We start from the raw sequence: 21,829 nt of genomic DNA on the forward strand, positions 1-21,829 counted from the left end.
TCATGGGTTCTTTATTACAGCTCCTCCTTTTTATAGTCATGGACAAAGACCTACAAGAGTTCAAAATCTGCAGAGCAGTGATAGTGCTATGCATAGACTCTATTAGTTAAACGCATAAATACGATGTGTTAGTAGCCAAAGGGACGGCATATGCTACAGGCCCCCTGCCGGAGGGCCTTACTGAGCTGTGAATGTTGATCAGTGTTCTGGAAGCAAGCTGAAGGGAAGCTTAGTAAGGAATTGGGGCAGAGGTGGGGGGATGGACTTGAGTGATCCAGATCCAGGATGGCTGAGTGCCTCAGAGGAGCAATCTGAGGGTGGCCAGGGACTTGGAGAGGACAAGTGACAACTTCCTAGAACAGGCTGTTCCAGAACCCGTAGAGAAAAGGAAATAGCGTGGCCTCATCCTGGGTAGCTGAACAGGAACCAGAGTAGGAAGTATTTGTAGTAGGACTAGCACTCACAACATCATTATGTCCCTTTTGAGTGGAAGAAGGAAAATGGAAAAAGAAATGCAGTGCAGCACACATGGCAAGTCAGTTTATGCAGTGACAGGAAAGATGGGAAGAATAAGTCAGCAGAGGGAGACAGTGCTGTGCAGCGCAAAGGGCACTGGACTCAGAGTCCTACAGATCTGGGTGTGAATACTGGCCCTGTCATTCACCTGCTGTATGACCTTAAACATGCCATTTTCCTCTTCTGAATCTTGGTTTCCTTGTCTCTAAAAAGACTTTTCTCCCTATCTGTAAGTTGTTATGAGGATTAAATATGATGTTCCTGAAAGCAACTAGCATGTAATTCCTAGAACATGATGCCCAATATATATTGATTTATTCCTTCATTTTGGGGAGAGACTCCCAGAAAACCTCCAACGAAATATGCCGATTGGAAATGTTAAGCCCTGGAAACCGAGCCCAACTTAGATAACAGGCAGTGTGGAAAGGCCCTTTTTACAGATGGAGACCCAGCCTAAATGGGCAGATAAGAAAATCTTATGGTGAGAAGGTAGGTTAGAGGCAAGGTAGGAATGAATATAAATATAAGCATAAACATAGTCTACTTACAAGGAGCTATGATGCCATTAGTGCATTAATGTGAGGTTCCTCTAGATCCATGGCAAACTGGGAAGATGCCATGTACTGTATAACTCAGCTTGCATCATTTTCTTGACTTGCTCAGAAATACAGGATAAGTTTTATATTCAGTTGTAGTGACTTTCCTCAGTCTCCTCTCTTTTTATTTATTTATATATATATTTTGGTATAATTAATTCCCTCTCATTCATTGGTTGTTTCTTAATCCTTGTTTTGTTGGTTCTATTTTTAAATTACTAATTGCCTCAGATCCTTTTCATATGGGTATGAAGCAATAAAGTGATAATAACAGTTTCTCTAAAAACTAAAAACCCAATGGTGGAAACCAACCAGAAAATCAAAGTGAAACATAGGATCAGGGAAGATAAGGGAACTATAGAGACATACAGGATTGACTTAGTCTTTACCAAGAATAACACCAGGGAAATTCCTACTTCTAGAATTTTTTTGTAGCCGAACACCAGGAATGTTATCATAAAATTACAAAACCTGAGAGTGAAAGGGTACTTTGGGTGATTATGCAAATCGGTAAATTGAGGCAAAAAGAGAGGAAATGTTTTGAGGTCTCATGGTGATCCCATAGTGATCACCATGAGCGAGGGTCAGTACCCTTGACTCTCATTCTGGGGTTTTATCTGCTGCAGTCTTCTTCTTTGTGCTAGTAAATATCTGACTTCAAGCACCTGTACAAAACTAATTTGTGTGGGTTTTTTCCTTTCTCCAGGGCCAAGTGCTTTCGGGGCAAAAAAGTCCTTGGAGATTATGATATCAAGGTGGAACAGGTAATCAGCCTGAAGCCCAGAGTGGCATCTGTGTCAGCACCATTCCCACTTGGCACCCTGGAGTGAGCTGTCTAGTTCTGCTGAGTGGAGCACAGCGTCCACCACTGGGTGCTGGGCTCTCCGTCTTCTCTCTCCCACCCTATCCCCAGGACTTTTCTCTCTGTGAGGCTGCATCTTTTCATTTGCCTGATGTCTTTTCATGATTCCGGGGTCTGTAGATAGGCGGTGTGGCTCTTAGGGCCCTCTTGCACTGCAGGGTTCCCAGGCTGAGAAAAACCTTAGAAGAATGTCTTCCTAGGACACTGGCAACACTTCTGCATTGTTGATGGCAAGGCATTTCTGGGGAAGCACATATTTGCCGATCAGGTGTATTGCTTTCAGCAATGCCTACCCTGGGCCTGAAGCTACACTTCAGAGGGAACTTAGAAAAGAACACCTCCTTGGGCTGGCCCCGTGGCTCACTTGGGCGAGTGCGGTGCTGGTAGCGCCAAGGCTGCGGGTTCGGATCCTATATAGGGATGGCTGGTAAGCTCACTGGCTGAGCGTAGTACGGATGACACCGAGCCAAGGGTTGCGATCCCCTTACCGGTCAAAAAAAAAAAAGAACACCTCCTTGTTTTAATGCAGTGAAGTCCTGAAAGGCCCATTTTTTTTTTAACCTTCCTCTATCCCTTGCTTCTTGATAAATGGAGGATTAGGTCCATCTGGGGAGGAGGAAGATGTCAAATTTAAACAATGCATGTATTTTCCATGTAGTAATAGAAGTTGCTTGTTATTCATTACAGTATTATGATTTACAGTGTACTTTCCTATCCATTATTCATTCGGTTCTTAAAACATCTTGTTAGAAAGACAGGGTTCATAAAAATTTCCATTTTCTAGATTGAAATCCAGAGAGAACAAGTAACTTGCTTAATGCCTTATGGAGCTAGTTGGGGGCAGAGCAGAACTAAAATCCAGTTGCCTAAACTAAAACCTAGTGCTTTTATGTTGAAACTGATAAAGGGGACATTTGTCCCAGTTTGCATTCTCAATCTGTAGAGAATCAGCACAAAAGATGCTGGGCTGAGAGTCAGAAGACCCAAGTTTTGCTCTTGTCTCTGCCAACAATAAGTTTAGTTTGTCCAGAAAAGTCACTTAACTGCTCTGCGGCTCAGTTTCTCTTTGGTAAATGGGGATAATTATCTCTGTTCCACCTGCCTCATACATAGGGTTGCTATGAGAATTAGATAAAATCAGTATGTGAAAATGCTTTGAAAACTGTAAATAAATGTTTGGTAGTATGAATGCTGTGTGCTGCTGCTGCCTCTATGTGGAGGACTTGGCAACTTGGTGTTGTGGACTTATTCCCCTACTGTTATTTTCCAGGCGGAATTTTCAGAGCTCAACCTGGTGGCCCATGCAGATGGGACATATGCTGTGGATATGCAGGTGCTCCGGAATGGCACGAAAGTTGTCCGGTAAGGGTCTTTATGTCCTCAGGGTCACTGTCACTGTCTTTAGAGTTACTACCTCTGGCTTGAAGAGGTGGTTTCAAAGTCAAATGTGGATGAGATAGCAGTGCTATGGATAGTGTACAGAACTTAATGATGTATGATGCATGGAGGTGGCAGAGAAGGCAGAGAAAGCCAGCTCCTTCCTTCACAGAGCTCTTAGTCCAATGGTGGAGAAGACAACCTTAAGCTTCACAGACTCAGAGCTCACTTAGAGGGAACTGGATTCCTTCTAGGACTCTGGCTCCTCTCTCCCTTCAGCCAGTGCAGCTCTGTGCTTTTATCTCTTCATTCATTTCCCCTGGAAAACAGGGTTCCATTGCTTTTTTTTAAAGTTTGAAAATGACTAATTTTCCATTTCATGTTGGTTTTCTTGGATTTACCCAGTGAGCCCTGCGCTCTGTGTGAGTGCTCTTGCCACCAGCCCCATGTTCTTTCTATATACCTCATTCCCAGGAACTTAGAAGTCTGCTAGGAAAACTAGGGTTGGAGGAGACATTGTGGGTGGAAGAAAATGAGCAATTATTGAGCACTCACATGCCAGGTGGTGTGCTGGGTGCCTACAGATGTGATGTTGTCATACTCACAACAGTTCTGTGAGTGAGATAATGAGGATTCCAGACAGGTGGAAGTGATTTCCAAAATGTTATTCTTCCCAGGAGCTCAGCAAGGCTTCAGATTTTTAGACATCAGTCTTGCTCCAGAAAGAGTCTTCATCTTACCCTCTTCCATACCTCAACCTGTAGTAACCTGACACTGAGGCTTACAGTTCCAATAGGAACTGGGTCAGTGACAGGCAAGGCCAGACTGGGGGTGCCTGAGACCTAACAACAGGAAATGTGAGCTTATTCATCCTGGAGACTGAAGAGGAAGACAGAAAAAGAAATGTCCAACCAGGTGAGAAGTGAGCTCAGGTAGATCTTTCAAAAGAGAATGGATGAGCTCCTCCATCTGCAGGTAGAACAAATCATGGGCGTGCGTGCACACAAGCAGGGGGCAATAGGAATGTCCAGTAACTGGGATCTGACTAGAATAAGGCAGGCCCTCTCAGTGCCAATGTAGGCACCCAGGAGCTGGCCACTAGCATAAAGCTCCATCCCTATACCTGGGATAGAAGGTTGGAGTTTGATCTCAGGCATACTGGAGCCACCTTCCGAGAACTGGAGCACAAGGAGGTCAGAGCAGTTCCAACAGATGACATTATGACAGTGCTAAGTCCCCTGAGCCACTGAGGAGGGCTTTCTCAATCCCCACTTTAAAAGACTGATCTCTGAGCCTGAGTGGGGCTGGGTGTGTAGTTGGGGGTTGGATGGGTGCCTGGGCAGAAAACCAGGCAGGTCATTGCACATGGTATGAACCTGCAGAGCCTTAGAGCCATGGGGGTGGATGCTGTCACAGCACTAACTCTCTGGGAAGGTGGGGCTCCTCTGCAGCTCGGGCACAAAGACAGGGGCCCTGGTCCTGTGGAGCAGCTGTGGCTAGGAGCTTTGCTGGCTAGAAGTGAAACGCAGGGAGCTTTCCCATGCATGGGAACATTCTATGCTCTCAATGCTTCCTGTAGCCGTTGCTCAACCTTAGTTCTGCGAAAAATATTTGAACTCCTCCCTCGCGTCTGCTTTGGAAGAATAACATTGGGAAGTCTGGCATCTGTTCTCAGCTAGCCTGGCCCCTTGCTTTCCTGAGGGCCTGCTGAGGGCATTACCTATTTTAAGGAGCAGCTTTCAGGAGCCAGAACAGGACACTGAGATCAGGGCCTCTGTGGCAGTGTGGTGAAGACAGCCAAGTATGCTGTCTTTGGAGTCTTTCGGGACCTGCCTAGAGGACCAACTCTGGAGCCACAAGGAGCTTCGGGCTCTTATACTGCTTCATGATGATGGGGAAAAATCTTTTTCGCTTAAGTCATAAGGGTCTAGAAAGATTTCTTCCCTACTGAAGATATTTGTACCTTAGAAAAAGGCAATGCTCAGCCCAGAGAAATAAGGGAATTTCAGAAATCTGTACCTCAAATCTCCTTTGGAAACTGCCATTATACCTCATTTCTTAGTCCACAAAGGAATAACATTAATAAAATGAGGGCTTGGACCAGGTGGTCCCTAAGACCTCTTCTCTGTGTTGGGCTTTGGAAATGGGAGACAAGATGCTGTATGGCCAGCGGTGCTGCTTAATGACAAACCTGCCTCTACCTTCTCACCAGGTCCTTCCGGCCAGACTTCGTGCTCATCCGGCAGCATGCATTCGGCATGGCAGAGAACGAAGACTTCCGCCACCTGATCATTGGCATGCAGTACGCAGGCCTCCCCAGCATCAACTCACTGGAATCTATTTACAACTTCTGTGACAAGCCATGGGTGGTGAGTAAGGCCCTCTTTTTCCTCCAAGTAAAAGGGTAGGATCTGGGCTCTGTATCTCTCAACCTCCTAGGAGGGACCACTGGTACTCAAGAAATAGTAGGAACCAGCGAGTGGATGCTCAAGGAGCTTCAGCTGGGACATGGGGTATGGGGGGCTGTCACCAAGCACATTATCACATGTCATGGACTGGGCACCTTTGCTGCAGAGCAGACCTCTGGCCTCATGGCAAAGTCAAACAAAGGTTCTGTGAAGAAGCCCTTACAGGTCCATAGGCTCTGCCATTGGCCATGGGCTGCGATGTTAAAAGGCCTCTTTCTTGCCTCTTAGAATGATTTAACTATTGGAATGATCTAACTACTGGAAAGGCCTGAGGGAGGCCAGTGGGTACAAAGAAGATGGTCCAGCTGAGAGGGGTGTTAGGAGTCCTACCATGTATTTCAATAACCTTAAAATGAAATTGATTCACATACATATGAATCAGACACATATGTGAGCTGGAAGTACCCTGGGAGATCATCACACCTCACCCCTCAATGGTAGAGATATAAGAATTAAAGAAGGAAAGTAAGGAATATAAAACCACTTACTGTACATGCCAACTTTGAGATTTTCCTGCATCAATTTCATTTAATCCTTACAATAACCTTACAAAGAAGATATTATTATTATATTATCGTTATTATCACTTTTTACAGAGAAATGAGACCCTGAAAGGATTAAGTAACTTGCCAAAGTTATAGAGCCAAGATTTCTCCAGAACACACTGCCTATCACATAGATTGGGCTAGCACATGAGTAAGAAGCTGGCCTGATTTTCTCTTCCTTGGCTGGTCTGGAAATGTGAGAGGGCAGTAGAAACTTTGAGGCAGAGAGCAAGAATGGGGCTAGGAGGGAGAGTGACCTCTGATGGCTACTGGGGCACCCTGGCCTCCCCTCTGACAGCTGAGGGGACCCAGCTCCTCTGCTAACTCTGCTGCTCCAGGCTGGCCCTCTCGGAAGGAAACGCCTGCCCCTAGTCACATCCTCTTCATCTTCTTGTTCTGCAAAAATCAAAATCAAGTTTCATACAAAATGGATTGCCAGGATTCCTGGCACTGGTGGCTTATTGTGAAGTTTCACAAACATCCCCACCCCTCAGGGAGCTGGAGGGGGCATATTTTTTAAAACAAACAGATTCATCCCCTCTACTCTTGATCTTTTCTTCATACCTGAACTAACAGCTTCCCTATTCCTTTGAAAGCCAGGGAGACCAGGGAGAATAAGAGAACAATGGGCAAGGACTCAGAAGGTCTGGGAGCTGCCATGGTTGAGGAGGAGGCTGGGTTCCCAAGCTCTACTTGTTCAGCCTGTCCCTCTGTGTGACCTGAGGTACCAGGAATCCTAGAGTTCTACAGAAAAGAGAGTTCTGCTAAAAGAGTAGTGTGATTTCAGAGTGTTGCCAATCACAGAAGAGCACATGTGAGGCCTTCACCAAGTGTCTTTTCTGGAGACCTCCTCTTTCTCCTCAGTCACATGGCCTTCCCACTGCGCATATGCCCTAGCCCACCCCCAGCCCCAGTACTGGTCATAATTTGGCTTTCCTATAGCCACACAGGGTGACTCTACTACTATCAGCTTTTTCTAGGTGATTTTATGAATTATCAGCTCTCTAACTAATCTTCTCTGTGCCTGGTTTCTTTAGCTATAAACTGGGAATAATGGTAGTACCTGTCATCACTTTGCCAGCCTGCTCGTTACTGTCCCTTAGTATCCGGGATCTCTAAAAGAAACCAGTTCCTGTTTTCTATTCCTAAACTGTGCCATAGGCCGGGGAGGAGAGGAGCAGAGAGAGCCTGTGCCTGGGGCTTTGCCCCTCCTGGGATCTGGGATCTGGTGAGGGGTCACACTCTCACCCATTCACAATCTCAGAACTTTGCCTTTGGCATCGCATGAGAACAGCAGGGTTCCCTGGCCAGACACCGAGTTTTCCCACCAGTTTCACTAAGCAGCTGCTGCACAAGTAACATTTTACATATTGTTCTCTGCCTGTTCATGGGAATGGACAAATTTGGTGACTGTGAGGGAAGGGTCCCTCTAAGATGTTGACTTTGGCTCATGTTTCTAATTCACTGTGACCTTGCACCACTGTGCTTCTGAACACATCTGCTATCTCTGAAACTGGTCAGGACAGGCCACTGGGCTTTCAGGAGCAGAAGTGGACCTGTCAGTGAAAGCAGAATTCCAGAGAAAGCAAGATTGCCACCATCCCTTATTGCTGCAGATTTATCTGAAATTCCTATAACTCATTCTGGGTTTACTGGAGATAGATTTACCAGGGTTTAATTAAAGCATTTAATTTCCAGAGGGATAGGAATAACATATTATTCAAGCTGCTCCTGAAATCCCATTTCTTCCCAGAAATCTTTTCTGATCAATTGGATAAGTGGTTATAATAAACATATCTTCCTATTCATTGCCAACAGCAGCACCCCCAGCTCCCAAATTCATTATTTTGTCTATGCACAGAGGAAATAGCCCTTATCAGATATTACATTTGTTTAGTTGGCGACTGTGTACTGGAGACAATCTAAGTTTCCAGAGAGGCAGGGGTTAGATGCCAAGCCCAGTACCTTGAGCAGACAGGGACCACTGGAGATCAGGTGGAGGAGGGTGGGGTAAGCTTTCCAGAACCCAACTAGAGGCTGGGAACTGACTGCTGTTTTAGTCTTGGCTGTCCCAGGGCTCTGGGAGTCTGCCATGGGCCTTCCTGGCATCTGCATGGTGTCTGTGTAACTCTCCCACATGATGGGAAGATAGGGCCCCACATGCCCTGGTGCCCTGCCAGGGCGTGGGCTGCAGCAGGACAGAGGTTGTTAGGCAGAGCTGGCATCAGCTCCCCAGAGATGCTGGAGAGCCTTGAGAGCTCAGGCAGGTATCCAGAGGCAGAGCTGGAGTCCAGCCAGGCCCAGATGGGCAGATACGACTTAAAGGTCAGACGAGGTGGTGGAGAGAATCAGAGAAGGCAGGGAAGGTCTGAGGAGCCGATTTTGACAGTCAGAGCAAATCAAAGAACCAAAGAATGGCAATGACAGCAGGGTCCAATGGAGAATGCACTGGGCGACGAGAAGAGAGACCTGGGTGCTCTCCCAGTGCAGCCCAACTCCAGGTGTGATCTGGGAGCCTACACTTTCCTACACTTCTCTAGCCTCATTCTCATCACTTGTTAAATGAGAGACCTGGTCCAGAGACTCTCTAAAGTTTCTTTCAACAATACAATCTTAGGGGCTTGGGAGTAGTCCACAAACCAGACTTTCCATCCTGGAGGAGGCCTTAGAGCTCTAGTCACCACTTGTGTGTCACTAAAGGGAGGGGCCCAGGAATTCCAATGTTTTCCAGCATTTCAAAAATAACAAAATCATATCTTTACCCACAAAAGGACCACAACAGATGACCACTTAAGCTGCAGTTTGATAATGGAGTTTGGGAGGAAATATAATAAAGGAATTTTTTTTGTGGTGCAAAGTTTGAGGAACTGATCAAATTCAACCCTCTCAATATATATATAAAGAAAAGGAGGCCTGGAGAGGAGAAATCATTTGTCCAAGGACACCTAGCAAGTTAAGAGGCAGAACGAGAACCAGAAGACTCCAGTTTTCTAATAACCCAGTTCTGAGCTTTCACTACTCCAATCCTCTTTCCCCACACTGGCTCATGTGCCAACATTCCTTATACAGAATAGGACCTGAGCTTCTGCAGAATGTTCTAGCTTTCCTTTCTCTGATAAATAGAAGGCAGAGTTGACTTGATAACTTTCCCTTCTGGTAGTTCCAGATATGCATGGCTTGGGTATGAACTAGTCCAGTAGCTAGAGAGAAGATGCTAGACTTTCCCTGCTGCTAGTGCACTGGGTATGGGTGTGCAGATGGATTGAGCAGGAAAGTCCTCTGTTTCCAGTGGGAGAGCATGGTCTCTGCCGAGCCTAAAAGCAGCTACTTGAAGGAATAGGGAGAATTATGCATTGGGAATGAAGGGGCCTGGCTATGAATCTGGCTCAACCATGGTGTGAAATTGGGCAAGTGATCTCTCTGGGCCTCAGTTTCCTCATTTATTAAATGGGGGGTAGATGTGCACCAAAAGCCTTTCAACCCTGACACTGTAAGTTTGTATACTTTGCCTCTTCCCCATGGAACTATTCCAGTTTCTCATAGGTGAAGGGCACAGCAAGATCAGTCCTTGCGTGAGTATTAAGTCCCAGAAAGACTGGGCCTTTCTATCCTTCATACCATGAGCATCCAAATCTTGAAGAACAGCATTGTTCAATGCACCCCGTGCTCAAACGCTGGTGACTCAATACTACACACAGGAAAAAGCTACCATTCCTTTGCTGGCATTTGAACTTCCACGACTTGGCCCATGTTACCTATCCAGCTTCATGTCTTGCCTTTGCTCAGAGATGCAGGTGTTTAGAGTTAAGAGACCCAAGTTTCAATCCCAGCTTCACCTCTTTGCAGCTCTATGACTTTAGGCAAGTTCTTATCCTCTCTGGGCCTCATATGTAAAATGAAGATGATGAAGTACCTAGTTCATCGATTTGATATGAGGATTGAATGAAATATCATTAGAATTGAGTAGGTACTCAATGAATTTTAGCTCACTCTTTCCCTTCCCCAACTAAAGCAAATGTTCCTTAAAGACAGGAATTGTATGCTTCTTTTATATCCTCGAAGTGCTTAGCACAAAGCCCTCAACAGAGCAAATGCTCAATATTTGTTTGATGGGTTGATATTTTGTCTGTTCCAGAGTTGCCTTAGAAAAGCTGAAACATTTGCTTCTCTTTTTCAGTTTGCCCAGCTGGTGGCCATCTACAAGATACTGGGAGGAGAAAAGTTCCCCCTCATTGAGCAGACATACTACCCCAACCACAAAGAAATGGTAGGTGGCTGAGTGGGGACTTTAGTCTCTCTGCTGTTTCCAGTCTGACCTTAGCCATACGGTGATTGTAGGGCTCTGACAAGGGCCTCAGCATCTCAACCCCTAAGACTCCATTGGGGTGGAACTATGGAGCTACTTTATGGGCTGGAGTGGCTGGATTTTAGCTGACAGCCTCTTGTCTTCAAATTCTGGAGAAAGAATAAGGAAGAGCAGAAACAAGGGCAGGTTAATCAAGCCAAGAAAGTAACAAACCTCTGGACCAACAATGAGAAGATCTCACTGCTTTGGGTTCCAGCCCTAGCTCTGCCACACGTCATTGGACAAGTTACATTCCCTCACTGTGTGTCAGTTGCTCCAGTCATTATTCACCTGACTCTTTCATTCCCTTGGCTTCCTCAGGCTCGTGGTAAGGCTGGGTTAACATGGTGCCTTCTCTGAGGCCATCCTAGGATGTCAGAAGGAGCAGAGGGATGGGATGGTAGCTTGATAAGGAGGCTATTGCTGATGTTTTTCCTCCATGGCAACCTGGAGCTTGAACTCCCTTCTTTCCTATCCCCACACCCCCTGCCCCAGGCCAGTGCAATTGGTTGGTGATCCTGCTTCCACCAATGGAAATTCTCTGCCAAAGCATTGCAAGTGTTGCGCTCTGGGACAGAGATCATGTTTGTTCCCTCACCCACTCCTTTCTTCAAAGGGGAGCTCCATTTGCAGCATTTCTGTGAATCAAGAGCCTTCTTCTGGCACATTGCACATGGCTTGCTCACCAGCAGACCACACAAAGAAAAACAACCTTGGGCCTTGAAAAGAATTACTTCTGTCATCTTTGCCAGAGCTTCCCCAGGAAGAGGCTCTGGAATTTTAAGCCCTTGTTCTTAATAAATCCTTGGGGCCAGTATCGGGGCTCTTTCTTTCTGTATAGGCCAGGAAGGCTTGCAGAGGCTGAGGAACCCTAAGGGGCCTGTGGTTAGAAATCTCAGGGAGTCCAAGACACAGTGGTGAGGGGACTGAACTGAAGGTGGAGGGGCTCTCTGGGGATCAAAGCTGGCTTTTCCTGCTGGAACATCTAGCAGTGCTAACCACTGAAAAAACTGCAATAGTTGCAAAGTATATTCCTCATCTATCATCCTTTTCCCTCAAGGACCCTTGTAGTATTTCTCTGCTGTCCTCTGTCCTGAAATTTACCCTCAGGAGAGGATCACATCTCTGAGGTGTCAAAAGCTGACAAATGGGGGATTTCAACTCTACAACAGAAAGGCTTTTTTGGCTTAAAAATAAAAAGTTCTGAAGTAATGAAGACATTTCTAATCCAAAAGAGGCGGAAGAGAAGCCTTATGGATATCAGCTGAGGGTATTAGGAGAGACAATACCCATCTTAAACAATAAGAGTATTCTTGTCCAAAGAGGTGTGCTGATTGGGCCAGACCCCTGCCAGGAATGGTAGAGAGAGGATCACAGGATGGGAAGGTTAGGCTGTTCTAGCTGTCACACAGTAATTCCGTGTCCCTCAAGTCGCTCCCCCAGACAGATGAAAGCGTATCAGAAGATAGGATGAGTCGAGACAGGAGTAGAGGATACACAGCCATCATACATTGTTCTTTTCACTCCTGCCAATCGGCTTGTTTATGACACTGTCAACCCATCTTCTGATATTGTACATCACAAAGCTATGCCACTTCGTATGTATAACATTCACCATTTCTCCCCAAGCAGATCAGTGAAGGCAAAGGAGAATACTTTTTCCTGGAAAGAAAACGCAATAGTCCTGGCTTTGGAAAACAAACTAAGCCAAAATCAAAACTTTCAGTAACAGGTACAAGCTAGACTAATGGAGTTTGGAAGGCAGATGAGAAGGGCTGAGGGCAGAACAGAACAGTCATGTTATCTTCCCTAGTTCCTGACAGGTTCTGGGCTGGGGTCTTAGACACAAGGTGTAACATGTCCCATCCCTGCCCTGATGCTGGCCAGACCGCCTGCTTGGCACTTCCCACTGGCTGGCAGCAATGGAGCAAGTGGTGATGGCCAGAGCTACACAGGGAAGGAGAACCAGCTTGATCTTCAGGACTCTTGAAGGGATGTGATGGTCACTGGTCCCTTCTAGGGCTGGATGATGTCAATAAACTCCTTCCTACGGGGCAGGTGGCCCTGGTACCAGCTGCAGGTGCCATCAACATGCTTCATGCAGACATAATGCCGGGCCTGTTTCCCGTAGAGCTTCCGTTCCAACAGCCAGTCTGTCCAGAGGCACTCGTTGGGGGCCGAGATGGTACAGGGCACTGTATAGCAGGTGGTGATCTAGAGTCATGGCCATACAACACCAAAGTGAGTACAGGGTCTTTTTTTTCCATTGCTGCCTTTCAGACTCCTACATACCCTGACAGCCCATCTCAAATGCCTCCTGCCTTATAGAGCCTTTTCTAGTCCCCAAACTTCCCCCTGAATTCTCCTTCCCCTATGCTCTCCGCATACAGTATTGCCTCTCCAGTGGCATGTCTGGAGTCAGACAGCCCTGAGGGTCCTTACTCCACTACCCACCTTGAGCAAGTCACTTCACTTCCCTAAACTTTCATTGCTTCACCCTAAAATGAAAATCTTAATTCTTCCTAAGTTTGTTATAAAGACTAAATTAAACATCTAAAATAAATTGACTATTACAGGGCCTGGCAAACAGCAGAGTCTGTTTAAGCGGTGGCTGTATTACTGTCATCTCAGTCTGCCTTATATGATGGCCACCTTCCCAGCCAAAATTAAATACTTTGAGATCAGGGACTGTAGACACTGTTGCTTTCCCATCCCCAACTTCATACAGTGCCCGAGCCACAGCATTCTCAAGTATGGTATAGTAAGTGAAGAAATGCACTCATGAGGGAAGGAATACATGAAGGGTGAGGCCTCAAGGCTCGAGACCCTTCCTTCAACCCCAAAAGACCTTGGAAATGGACACTCCCTTACTTGGCATCCGCAGTTCAGATGGTAGTGATGATTCAGACTCTCCCTCTGCAACAAGGACAGGTCGTCCCAGGGCTCAATGTAGTTGCACAGATGGACAAAGACTTTTCCATCATTGAGGACCTGGCCTTCAAGGGTAGATGAGGAGAGAGTCTAGCATCAGGAATCTGCTCCTGGAGCTCCAGGGGCCCAGATCCGTGAAGAACCCAGAACTGCAGCCTCTCCAATGGCTTTTTGGTGGCAGTGGCAACATGGGGCTCAATGAAGGGACCAGAAAACCTCCGATAATCTTAATAGCAAAGAGATTAACAGATTATGTTTGTATGAGGCAGAGTTCTGGGACCTTTAGCATATTTCAGAGAGAAGAACATGGATTTTAAAGTCAGACTTGGGTGGGACCTCCTTCTTTTCTATCATTTATTAGCCTTGTGATCTTAAGAAAGTCACATAACCTGTCAGCTGGAAGATGAGAATAATAAAGTTGTTTTCAGGATCAAATGAGAGAATGTCTATAGAGTTCCCAGCATAGCTGTGGACCCACCGAAGATGTTCAGTAAATAATAGGTCCCTTCCCAATATCTACACAGGCCAGTCTCTGCCCCACGGACCTATCTTGGTGAGTCTTTTCCCTTCCCTGTAGGTAAGTTCCCCTTCCTCCCTTATGAAACTCCTTCCCATCTTTCAAAGACCCTTTTCAATGCCACCTCATCATAAAGCCGTCCCTGACCTTGCCGTCCCACACCTGTCTCAGAACTTCACTTGATCATCTCCTCACTAAGCAACTACTATGACCTAGTACCAGAAATACAGAACTAAATATGACAGGATCTCTCTGCCTCCAAGGAGCTTAAACATGAGGAGGGTAGACAAATAAGTAGGCAAAAATGACACTATTGTGTCATTATACACAAAATGCAATATAAGAACAAAAGAAAGCACAGTTATCTTCATCCATGGGAGGGCTGTGGGGCAAGGAAGGTGTCACAGAGGAGATGCTTGTATTGGGCCTTGAAGGGATGAGTAGGAGTTCATCTGCCAAACAAGTTGGAGAAAGAGTTCCTGGACACTGGGACTATCTTGTGCAAAGGCAGAGAGACACAGCCCAGCAGCACACCTTCTGCAACTGAAAGTAGTTTACTTCAGCTGTGGGGGAAGTGAGAGCCTGGAAACTGTCACTGACAAGTGGCAGAAGACAGACTTAGAGAGGTCAGCAGTGTTCAACATCAGGCAAAAGAGCTTGTCCCTTCTCCTGAAGGGAATGGGCACCACTGATAACTTTTCGGTAGAGTTGTGTTTTGTCATTTATTGCTATCCTCAGTTAGACGACTTGTCTGCCTCCTTGAGGGCAGACAGCATGTCTCCTACTTCCACTGATGTACCCCAGTGCCTAGCAGAGAGCTAGACACAGAGAGAATAGGTGCTTAGGAAGGAGGTGGGATAACAGCTTGAAAAGGCCTGGTCTGCTAGTCCTGGGAATGGGGGGATGCTCAATGGCATGCCCTACCCCTGCATCTCCCATCCAGGAGCTCCCCAGGTCAGCACAACTCCACATCAGTCAAGCTGGGAAGCCCCTATCATTGCAGCCTCCAGCACCTCTGACTGCTCAAGAGCCATGTCTGGTCTACAAACTCATTGAGGACTGTGACTTGTCACTGCATCTCCACTGTCTTGCCCCAGGCTTGGCAGTGAGTAGGTGGCCACTCATTGCTGAATGAATAGATAGACGGTGGAATTCTTCCACCTGTTCTCCCTACCTGCTGTGCCTTTTCTTTTCCTTGCTTTCTTTCTAAATAGTTTTCATCTTTTCGGGACAGTTTAGATCCCACTTACACAGTGAGCTTCCCTGATTGTTCATAACCACGAAAATACTTCCTTTCCCTGAACTTCAAAATAATTTAGTGTTGTATTCATTCACTATGCAGTCATGTTCTTGTGTGCTTTTTAACTGTTCTACCTTAACCAATTCAGTATGGAGTAGTGCTGCCTGGACTCAAGTTCTTGGAGACAGAACTGTGTTAGATTCAAGGCTCTTGTGGGGCCTATGCAAGGGCAGAGCTGAACCCACAATAGGCAGTCTCAAAGGGGCAGATTTGGGCTCAAGATATTAAAAATTTTATACCATAAAAACTGTTTGAAAATGGAACCAGCTGCCTTGGACTGGGAGAGCAACCTGTCTTTAAAATAGTGAAGCAGTGGAAAGGGTCACTGTAATGAAGACATTTGCATTGAAAGAGAGGTTACCACGGCTCCTCCCAACTCAGAAGTTGTCTGTCACTAACAGGGCCCAGTTTTATGCCTAAGAAGATGCCACCTGACTCAGCCTGCTGCCCAAGGAAGGCCCTGGCTCCTCCCTCACTGCCTTCCTTAGGACAGAATCTATTAAGGCAAGTTGTTGGCCTTTAACTTACCAGTCAAGAGATACTGCTTCTGGCTGTTGGCTTCTAGTTTCACACCACAGAGGGAAGAGTCAAAAGGTGTATAGATATACTGAACATCCTTGACTTTCTCAAATCCTTTAAACATCTGAAAGGCAATCACACAAAAGCAATATCGATTGGATCAATGAGTGTTCTTTGTATGTAAACAGGCAAAAATTTCTCATTTCTCAGTCTGAAAAATTAAGCAGAAGTCTATTTCAGGATTTGGTGCACACAGATGGTCCTACTGAGTTATTCCTGTCTTTGAAAAGATCTAAAACTTGGTTTATTCCAGGGAGAGAGGAGATATTCCGGTGGCCCCATGCACAGGCAGTTGTGGGACTGATGGACACCGAGGCCCCACCGTGCACTGTCGCTCAGATCCTGTGGGCCTTGCCCCCAGTCTCATCCAGTTCCACCTCAGCATCTAGACCCAAGGTCACTGAGCCAGGTGGCCTGAAACATACCAGCCCCACCCCTCCCAGAACACACCTCCCACTCCCTCCATCAGCCCAAGGGGGTAAACCCCAGTCCTGCTCCCATGTACCTTTATCTGTTTGATTTCATACCGGATCATTTTTTGAGTGTCAGCAGGGTCTGCACTGGCAGGAACTACTTTTTCACTGGAGACTTTGACCCGGATCACTGCATAGGAAAAGAAGGAATCTGCAGCAACCTGTGGGGGCAATCCACCTGAGATGTGGATGATCTGGGGCCCCTGGAGAACTGTGTAGGAGAATTCTTGGTGTAGGTGTTTTAGGATGGTGAGCAATGTGGTGTGTGAGAATGGGGACCTGCAAACTCCTCCTCTGCAGTTGCTGCAAGTTCCAAGCCCGTCAGGTCTATTAGTCCTACAGCCTCTAGGTCCTTTCTCCTTTCTGAACCTGTTCCTTTGGAGAGCTCTAGTTCTCCATAGTCCTGGGTGCAGCGGGGAGGAGGGTGGGAGATGGGGTAGAGAACGGAGGAGGAGCCCCTTGAAGGCAGTTGGTGCAGAGTTCATCTGTTGATGTAGCTCAAGGCCTCAGAGCCCACCCAGAGTTGGTATTAGTTAATGTTTGTTCAGTTCATAAATGTTCTGACCCTGCACTGAGGTAGTCTATCTCTTGCCCATTTGGGCATTAATCAAAACTGTTTATGAAATTGTTCCTCTGTGCCTGGCCTTGCACTGGGCAGTCAGCACCAGGCCCATAGATGTGACTGAGACAGGGTGGCCCCCATCCTGGAGAACTCTTGGTCTAGGGGAGAACACTTATAAAGAACATGGCACAGCATAGTAGGAACACAAAGGTGTTAGAGAAGCCTTCAGAGGAGAGGAGAGACCTGAGTTAGACCTTGAAGGATAAATAAGAGTTTGCCAGGAATTTAAAGATACGGGGGAAGGGCATTCCAGGCAGAGGGAGAAAAGAGCAAAAGGTGTGTGTGTTGGGGTGTGGCATGGTGGCAACCTCAGTTATAGGCCTGAACAGAGACAGGTATTTATAATGCAAGTCCTCTCTCCTCCCTGCCTCCCTGATCCCCCACCCCAATCCAGTAGTTTCAGAATAATCGCCTGATACCTCCGGTGACACCTTTTTCAATGACATTCCATAATTGCTGTATGGCCGAGGTGAGGGGGTCGCTATGGAGGCCCCGACACAATCTTTATTTCCTTACAAATCAGCCTCAGCGCTTGCAAGGTTGCTATGGCGCCGGGCTCCTCCCCGACCCACCAGCCTCAGCAGGAGGCAATGGGTGTAAGATTTGAGCTCCTCCCTACCCCCGACCCCCCGCCCCGCCGACTCCTGGTCCGCTGCTCGGCCCCATAGCTATCCCGCACAACCACCCGCTGCTGTGGATCTCGTGGACCTGGGACTCACCAAGCGCGGAGTGGCAGACGTGCTGCTGGGGGTGCGCGGGGGCGCAGCTGCACGCCTCGCCCAGCCCCGGGGGCCGCAGCAGTGCCAGCAGCCGCAGCAACAGCACCCAGCTGGGCGCGGTGCGGGTGCTCCCGGGCATGACGCCGCAGAGCCCCAACTGAGCCTGTGGGGTCTATCGGACCAAATAGCCCCTCCAGGGCTTCTTTAGAACGTGTCGTGCCCCTCGCCCCGGGCTTTATGAGGTGGCCCTAGGGCCAATCCCGCCCCCATAAGCTCCGCCCTCCTTTGGTTGTAGGCCACCCGCGGCTGCAGGACCCGAGGCCCTCCTGACGGGCAGACTCAGTAAGATGAAAAGGGAAGCCAGGAAAGAGGCCCCAGCCTCTATTTCCCTGCCTGAGTAATTAAGCCGTCTGGAAGTAGAGGGAAGGCACTGGGAGAGGGGATGGTATCATGGTCATAAAGACCGAAAGAGCAACAAAGATAAATGCATGAGGCCAGAAAGACAGAGGGACTGTGATTCAGTCAGAAGAAACAAGAATGAGGAGAGGCACAGACAGAAGGACTGAGACAGGCAGAGTTGGAGAGAGGCAGACGGAATTACACCAGGCAAAAGAGACAGTGACAGAGAAGGACGGACCCCTTGCTGAGCTGCACACTGAGAATGAGACAAGCTACTCAGGGCTTCTTTCAGCTTCAGGAAGTGTTTTCAATGCCCTATTTATTAGGCTCCAAAGCAACAGCAAACAGTAATGGAATAGGACAGAGAAAGTTGGGGGGTGTGTGTGTGTGTCTTGGCTCTGTCGGCTGGGGGGTAGGGAAAAATGTCAGAGAAAGCAGCCAGTGCTTTAGAAACCCTTTCCCATACCCAGATCCTAGACTCTGCAGATAGCTGGGGACTGTGCACTTGGGGAGGGCTCAAAACACAGGGTGTCTCATTACTTAAGGCAGACCTTGGACCTCTTGACCCACAAAAGAAACGGAGGATCCTTTTTTGGTTCATAAGCATGATGATTGTGTTTGCACGCTATTGTGTGACACGTGCCTCCCTCTAAACTTTGTTAGGACATCAGCACATTACCCGTCTGATGTAGGGGGAGAAAAAAAAACAACAAGCCAAATATATAGTTTATTTGGAAATAGAACATTGCATGCCATAGTAAACCACGCGTATTCAGGGAGGCAAAGGAAGACAAAGGTTTTTAAAGGCAAAAGAGAAAAGTACACAGTAATTTGTAGGGAAACAGAGAACATTGGTTACAGGGCCTATCAGAGGAGCTGACACCAGTTCATTAGTGGAGACAATGTCAGGCAAATGTTCTTGTACATAGGCTAGCTGTCCTTGTGACTCATGTAGCAAGTTGCAGTTTGAAAAGACCTTGGCAAAGTTTTTGTTACAGGCATCTTGTGCTGTATGAGTCTGTTTTCTGTTGCTTATTACAGAATACCTGAAACTGGGTAATGTTTAAGGAAAAGAGGTGTATTTCTTCAGTTTGGGAAGCTGGGAAGTCCAAAGTCTAGAGGGCACATCTGGTTAGGGCCTTCTTTGTGGGGAGTCCCCACAGAGTCCAGTGGCAACCAGAGCATCACATGGAGAGAATGGCATGAGTGCTTTCATGTGCTCACCTTGTAAAATCACCAGTCCATACCCACGGTTAACCATTAAGCCCTTAACCTATTATTCTATGAATGGATGAATCCATTCATGAGGACATAATCCTCATGATCCAATCACCTCTTAAAGGCTCCACATTTCAAACACCATAATTGGATTTCCCACTTTCTTAACACTGTTACAATGGGGATCAGGTTTCCAACCCACAGACTTTTGGGGGAGCACATTCAACATATAACATGTGCATAGGAGTCTTTGTAATGGTTCTCATCAGCAGCATGTTAGCGTGAGTGTCCTCCCTTCACAGCCTCCCAGCTTTATTATCTTTGTTAGATTTTGACACACATGACTCCATTTTGACTTTGACATATCCCTCCTCCTTTTTCTTTTTCACATATCCCCCTTTTGGTCAAGATCTTTTTCCAAAAGCATCACTGATCAGTCATTTTGTGGTTATGTTTTAACTGTCCCTCAGTGCTAGGATGGACCTGTCCTATTTTTTGGTCTGGTCCCACGTTGGGAGGATGGCCAGCAATTCTGAGTCATTGTCAAAACTCCTTTTAGCCACATTTGAGCACAAGGAGGGTTTGAAGGGGCGGGTCTCAGGCTAAGTCTGCCTGGAGTTCATTGTTAAGTTCAATTTTGTTAGTTCCAAAGGTGTTAGATATCATTTTGAAGTACTAGGCCAGCATTACTCTGTCAGGAGTTGTACTTCTGCAAAAATTTAACAAATGACAGGTGCAAAGTTTTAAATGGAAAAATACAAAGTGAAATTAATAGTAATTTGACAATCCCCGTTTGTATAATGGTTTTGAGTCATGAACCTAGGCTTAAGGGTAACCAACTGAATAAATTACATTAATACTCTGTCAAGTGATAAAGGTAGATATTAAGAGGAGTAAGAGTCTCATTATGGCATGGAGTTTTGTTCTGACATTTTAGGAAATGATGTCTACAGTGTCAAACTATCCTTCTCATCCTGGTTTGCAATTTGAATGTCTCCTTATGGCACTGGGCAGTTTGGTGAACTTTTCTCTGCAGTCCATACATCAGGCATGAGACTTGTCCCTTAAAATTCATTTAATTTTAGCTTATAGAGTTTCAGGAAAATAGCACCTTCCAATTTTAGTAATTCTATGGAAGAAAGATGGATTGGCGGAATGCAGAAGAACTTAGGATCCAGTCCAGTCTACAAAAAATTTAGCTGCAATCACAAGGCTATGTTTAATCTAATAACAGGTGTATGATAGATTCTTTAGAAACATAACTTTTTCTCTCTACATTGATCATAGAGGAATCTCAGATTTTAAAATCTCTTGAGGCTAGGAAGTCAAAACAAAGCAGATTTTAGATTTTACTCACTGTCTTAAGGTTTTGGGGCCTGCGAGTCAGTGACAGTTTTTATTTACTCACTGTAATGCTGAGAACCTTGAAGTCAAGCATTTTATACACACTTTTGAATATGATATTTCAGTCATAGTCTTGCTAATATAACCAGTGTTTTCAGTTGTATCCTGTTAGAGAGTAAATTTCTTATTGAATTTATGTAAACAACCATTTTGTCATAAAAATTACAAGAATAGTTTTCAAATTTTGGAGGAATAAACTAGGGAGAAAAAGCAAATGCTTCTATCTTTGTTCACAAAGTATATTTTACCAAATTGTTATTATAGATAACTTAAGAGAGAAAGTTTCTTTAAATTTGGAAAACAAAGCATTTAAGTAAAGAACCAATAATGTTTTAAATACAAGTCACAGAAACATTACCTTTTTCAGTTATTTAACTTCAGGTAATTCATTTTGATCTTGATTAGCAGTTTTATGAGCCCATTAGTTTCTTTAACATTATGGAAAATTTTTATTTTGTTCATTGATCTTTGTATTAGTCCATTTTTGTTGCTTATAACAAAATAGTTGCAATTGTGTAATTTATTTAAAAAACTGAAATTTATTGTTTACAGTTTCTGAGGCTAAGTCCAAAGTCCAGGGAACACATCTGGTGATAGCAACAGTGACCCAGGGATCTCACATGGCAGAAAATGGTGAAGCAGAGAGAGAGACAGACTCTTCATGCTCCCCTTTTATTTATTTATTTATTTATTATTTTTTTCATGCTCCCCTTTTAAAATCCTCAGAACCACACCCCTGACCACCATTATTAATCAATTCACTATGGCTTGGTCATACAAATCTAATCACCTCTTCAAGGCCCCACCTTTCAATTACCATAATAGGATTTCCCACTCTCTTAACACTGTCACAGTGGGAGCCAAGTTTCTAATACATAAAAATCGGGGTACACAAGTAAAGCTTAAGTGAATTTGGAGAGACATTCAATCCACAATAATCTTAAAGTTATTAGAAACC

The 21,829-nt window shown here is 45.8% G+C and overlaps 2 protein-coding genes and 1 non-coding gene across 4 annotated transcripts in view; 2 read left to right on the top strand and 1 right to left on the bottom strand.

The window, feature by feature from the left end:
- Positions 1-21,829, top strand: part of SYN2 (synapsin II) — a 176,319-nt gene that overhangs the window by 123,525 nt on the left and 30,965 nt on the right. Inside the window, exons 2-5 of the mRNA XM_063114500.1 lie at positions 1,819-1,876; positions 3,245-3,336; positions 5,564-5,720; positions 10,542-10,631. Coding sequence (XP_062970570.1) covers positions 1,819-1,876; positions 3,245-3,336; positions 5,564-5,720; positions 10,542-10,631 — 397 coding nt within the window. The remainder of the gene's footprint in view (positions 1-1,818; positions 1,877-3,244; positions 3,337-5,563; positions 5,721-10,541; positions 10,632-21,829) is intronic.
- Positions 12,220-18,070, bottom strand: TIMP4 (TIMP metallopeptidase inhibitor 4). 2 transcript variants are annotated; one of them, XM_063115090.1, is made up of 5 exons: positions 17,851-18,070; positions 16,542-16,639; positions 15,986-16,100; positions 13,581-13,705; positions 12,220-12,923 (listed from the first exon to the last, which is right to left on the bottom strand). In XM_063115090.1, exons 1-5 carry the CDS (start codon positions 17,987-17,989, stop codon positions 12,726-12,728), a joined length of 675 nt encoding a protein of 224 aa, XP_062971160.1. In that variant the 5' UTR covers positions 17,990-18,070; the 3' UTR covers positions 12,220-12,725. The 2 variants fall into 2 exon arrangements, with proteins under 2 accessions (XP_062971160.1, XP_062971161.1); XM_063115091.1 differs by having other exon boundaries at positions 12,836-12,923; positions 13,581-13,866.
- On the top strand, positions 18,834-18,938 carry LOC134391449 (small nucleolar RNA U13). The gene has a single exon (XR_010024984.1). It is a non-coding gene; the product is annotated as a small nucleolar RNA U13 (small nucleolar RNA).

This window comes from Cynocephalus volans, chromosome 11, assembly GCF_027409185.1.
Source record: "Cynocephalus volans isolate mCynVol1 chromosome 11, mCynVol1.pri, whole genome shotgun sequence".
Taxonomy (NCBI): Eukaryota; Metazoa; Chordata; class Mammalia; order Dermoptera; family Cynocephalidae; genus Cynocephalus; species Cynocephalus volans.